Source organism: Aethalodelphis obliquidens, unplaced genomic scaffold, assembly GCF_003676395.1.
Source record: "Aethalodelphis obliquidens isolate GAN/ISIS:26980383/991018 unplaced genomic scaffold, ASM367639v1 scaffold5, whole genome shotgun sequence".
Classification (NCBI taxonomy): Eukaryota; Metazoa; Chordata; class Mammalia; order Artiodactyla; family Delphinidae; genus Aethalodelphis; species Aethalodelphis obliquidens.
The window spans coordinates 12,248,982-12,253,271 of record NW_020837949.1 but is presented as its reverse complement, the minus strand read 5'-3'; the positions used below and the strand labels follow the sequence as shown (position 1 = coordinate 12,253,271).

The 4,290-nt window shown below is 42.1% G+C and overlaps 1 protein-coding gene across 1 annotated transcript; it reads left to right on the top strand.

Annotated features, from left to right (window-relative positions):
* Nucleotides 1–2,716: 2,716 nt before the first annotated feature.
* Nucleotides 2,717–4,081, top strand: TAS2R3 (taste 2 receptor member 3). The gene is given in 4 exon segments (XM_027101294.1): nucleotides 2,717–2,795; nucleotides 2,798–2,917; nucleotides 3,104–3,328; nucleotides 3,331–4,081. Coding segments are annotated over 4 exon segments (972 nt in total). The 3' UTR covers nucleotides 3,879–4,081.
* The last annotated feature ends 209 nt before the right edge of the window (nucleotides 4,082–4,290 follow it).

The window sequence follows — 4,290 nt, the reverse complement described above, 5'->3', positions numbered from 1 at the left end:
TCTCTCTCTCTCTCTCTCTCTCTCTCTCTCTCTCTCTCTCTCTCTCTCTCTCTCTCAGTGGTATCATGGTATGGTGCCCCACTTTTCCTAGCCCTGAGGTACTGCACTATCTGTTTATGGCTTCCCTGTACTCTGTCCATCATTTTGTAAATAATCCCTTTTTAAAACTCTTCTAGAATTACCCAGTTTATGCAAATTATTTTCTGCCAAGGCCTTCACTTATATACTTACTTTGGTCTTTTACTCATGGACATATATACACTACTAAATGTAAAATAGATAGCTAGTGGGAAGCAGCCACATAGCACAGGGAGATCAGCTCCGTGCTTTGTGACCACCTAGAGGGGTGGGATAGGGAGGGTGGGAGGGAGATGCAAGAGGGAGGAGATATGGGGATATATGTATATGTATAGCTGATTCACTTTGTTATAAAGCAGAAACTAACACACCATTGTAAAGCAATTATACTCCAATAAAGATGTTAAAAAAAAAAGAATGAAGGAAAGCAGGTTCATGATCTCTAAGTAGTTTTTCTAGATGTCTGCAGCCTGGGATGCCACAATATCATAGCTCTAGTCTTGATCCCTCCAACAAACTGCAGGCTTAATAGAATTGGACTTGGCGTATATGTGGTTGTTTGGTTGACCATGGCCAACATACATTTTGGAATCAGCCATTACTAATGCTATGGTACTGGTTATAGTATGATGGTTTTAGTATTTATGTTAAGAGATGAGAATGGTCATAACTATGGGCTCATAATTCATATCACTGGTACCTGATGGAATAATAGCAGTGATAATGATGATATTCAACAAAAGTCATTTGGGAAATTGAACTCTGGTCACTAGCTAATGTGGTGTACATGGAAACACACTGTCCTGGGAGAGAATCAAAACATGAGAAAGAAAAATGACAGTTAACCCTAAATTGCTCAATAGCAACTTAAGAAAGGTACAAGTTCTAATTTTGGAAGGGGTAAAAATAATAGGGGTAGTAAAAAAGTATGATTGAAGTGAAATGGTAAGTGAAATGCATTCTGATATGTTGTATATTCTAAACTTTTTCATCATGGATAATTCTAATACATGGGTAGAGGAATCTTATTAGTGTATTTCTTCTTATGAGGGGAAGTAAAAGGTGTTATAATGACAAAAATCTGAATCTATAGATCTGAGGCCCTGAGAAAAAAACTGAACAGGGTCGGTCGTAGGTTGCAGGATCAGCCCTACAACTGGTCTAAGGTTCTGTTACAAGACTCCCAGGGACAGCTGGGAACTGGCCTTATTCTAATTCTGTAGCATAGAGTTAAGGAAGCATTTGGACCAGGTTGTCAAGTTAGCCTGAGAAAGCTGAGGGTAATTAAGGAGGACTGTGTTTATGCCTGAGTGTCTCTACAATACTCTGTAACCGTAGCGTACACCACATAATGCCAAGACTGATGAGGTTCACTAGCTCGGGTGAGTGGCTCCTTGGCAGTATCCCTCAGTCTGTTACTAGATAGTGTTGCTGAACTCTCTGTTTTGTATCTTGATGGCATGGATTTCTTTCTTTACCCTTCAGATCAGTGTTTTCAAACAGTATTTGTAACAACTCGTTGGTAGGTTGTAAAATCAAGTTTGTGATGTACAAGCAGCATTGAAAGAAATAGAATAGGATAGAAAATGTCAGAATGCCACACATGTAGAAAGGGAAATATGGTTTTGTGAAACCTTTGTGTTCCAGTATTATATACATATATTGGGTTGGCCAAAAATTTCGTTTGGGTTTTTCATGACATCTTATGAAAAACCCGAACGAACTTTTTGGCCAATCCAATATTTAGATTGTGACATGTATATATATACATACATGTATATGTTTTATATATATGTAAGACAATATAAACAGCATTACTATTGGTTATAGTCAAAATCTGTAAGGCAGTGTTTTGGTTGACAGAGTGTCTGTGTGTGTTTTCTGTCAGCCTGAACTATTACTGACATATCAATACAGTGGTCATCCCTCTGAAAAAATCCATACTTTGAGTAGCTCATATGATACTTCATTATTGTTATCATTAAATATTCAGGTAGTTAAGAATTTCCGATGCTATGGCTCACTAGGGAAGAGCTTGTAGCCCCTTCATGTAAGGCATACTCTAAGAGGCACACTTTTTAATTCTAATCCAGGACCATTGACACTGAACCTTTTCTATTTTATGAATGTAAACCTCCCTCCAGGGTGACTGTAATAGTGCCTTATAGTGGAATTCTGATATATCGCCCTTTTGTATATGTCCCTGAGTCCTCCCTCCTGAAGAGTAAGACTTCTCACTCTTCTGAGTGATTCTGTGCGACCCTTCTGGTGACACACCTTTCCATTCTGGGTGGCTCAGAACCCTTCTGCCTTTGAAACTGAGTCCAAATCCTGCATCTTCTTTGTGACTCAGATCTCTTCTTTCTCTTTGTGACACTGGACACTACTCTATTTGCATTTTGGCAAAGAGCTTCTGAGTTTAGATCATAGATGGAATATGACAGTCCATGTTGTCTCTGAAGAGGACCTGAAAGAGCAGAGAGGGTTTGCTAAATTGTGCTCCACAACAGACTAAATTGGGCAGAGACAAGAGACAGGTACAGAGAAGCAGCAGGTAGAGGTGATTAACAGATTTCAAGTTAGCAAGAGAGTGTTCATCCACAGAAAGAAGGAAGATCAGGTATGCCTAATAGCTGACATGCTGGGACTCACCGAGTGCGGGTTTCTGGTTCTGACTGCCACTCAGTTCATTCTGGGAATGCCGGGGAATAGTTTCATGGGTTGGTCAATGGTAGCAGCTGGTTCAAGAACAAGAGAACCTCTTGGTCTGACTTCATCATCACTAACCGGGGTCTCTCCAGGATTGTTCTGCTGTGGATTCTCTTTTTTTTTTTTTGCGGTACGCGGGCCTCTCACTGTTGTGGCCTCTCCCGTTGCGGAGCACAGGCTCCGGACGCACAGGCTCAGCGGCCATGGCTCACGGGCCCAGCCGCTCCGCGGCATGTGGGATCTTCCCGGACTGCGGCACGAACCCGTGTCCCCTGCATCGGCAGGTGGACTCTCAACCACTGTGCCACCAGGGAAGCCCTCTGCAGTGGATTCTCTTGATTGATGGTGTTCTCTTCCAAACTCCACGATGAATAATTTGCAATCATGCAGACTAGTGATATTTTCTGGACATTTACAAACCATCTGAGCATTTGGCTTGCCACCTGTCTCAGTGTCTTCTAATGCCTGAAAGTCGCCAGTTTCTCCCATCCTACGTTCCTCTGGCTCAAGTGGAGAGTTTCCAGGTTGGTTGTATGGATGCTGTTGGTACCCTGCTCTTATCATGTAGCAGTGCCGTCTCTCTGATCCATGAATTTAAGATCTGGTCTGTTCTCAGTGGAATTGATGGAACAGGGAATGTGACTGAACCCTTTAGAAAGAAAAGAAATGAATATAAGCTGATCCATTTTCTTGGGACTCTGTGGGACCTCCCTCCCTTAATTGTATCTCTAGCTTCCTACTTTCTGCTCATCCTCTCCCTGGGGAGGCATATGCGGCAGATGCAGCAAAACTTTACCGGCTCCAGATATCCAAGTACTGAGGCCCAAAAGAGGGCCATCAAAATCATCCTTTCCTTCCTCTTTCTCTTCCTACTTTACTTTCTTTTCTTTTCAATTTTGACATCCAGTTATTTCTACCAGCAACTGAGGTGATTATGATGACTGGAGAAGTAATTAACAATGTTATATCCTGCTGGCCGCTCATATATTCTCATTCTGGGAAATAATAAGCTGAAGCAGATGTTCATGGAGACGCTTTGGTGTGAGCCTGGTCATCTGAAGCCTGGATCCAAGGAACCCGTTTTTCCATAGAGCATCTGCGGGCACAGGAGGGAGCCTAGGAGTCCTTAGACCTGGCTCAGGATTACAGGGCTCTTCCTTACCCTCCCTTGGCACCACTTCTGTCACATCAGTAGGAGAGACACTACTGCTTCATTCTGTCCCACTTGGGACACTTCTCATGGCCTCTCCTTGTATGGTTGTTTTGGAGAGGGTGAAATAGTCTTTGGAAAGTGTCAGTGTGGTAAAACACTCACTGTGTAGACATGGAGTTGTATTTTAATAACTATCAGCTCAACATAATGAGCTGATTATTAACTTTAACTTAAAGTTTATACTGATAGCAATGTAGTGATCTACAGGGGAGAGAGTAAAAGCATTGCAGTCCCACAGACTTGGATTTGAATTCTGGTTCTGTCCATTTTCCAAGACTTTTTGGCCTTAG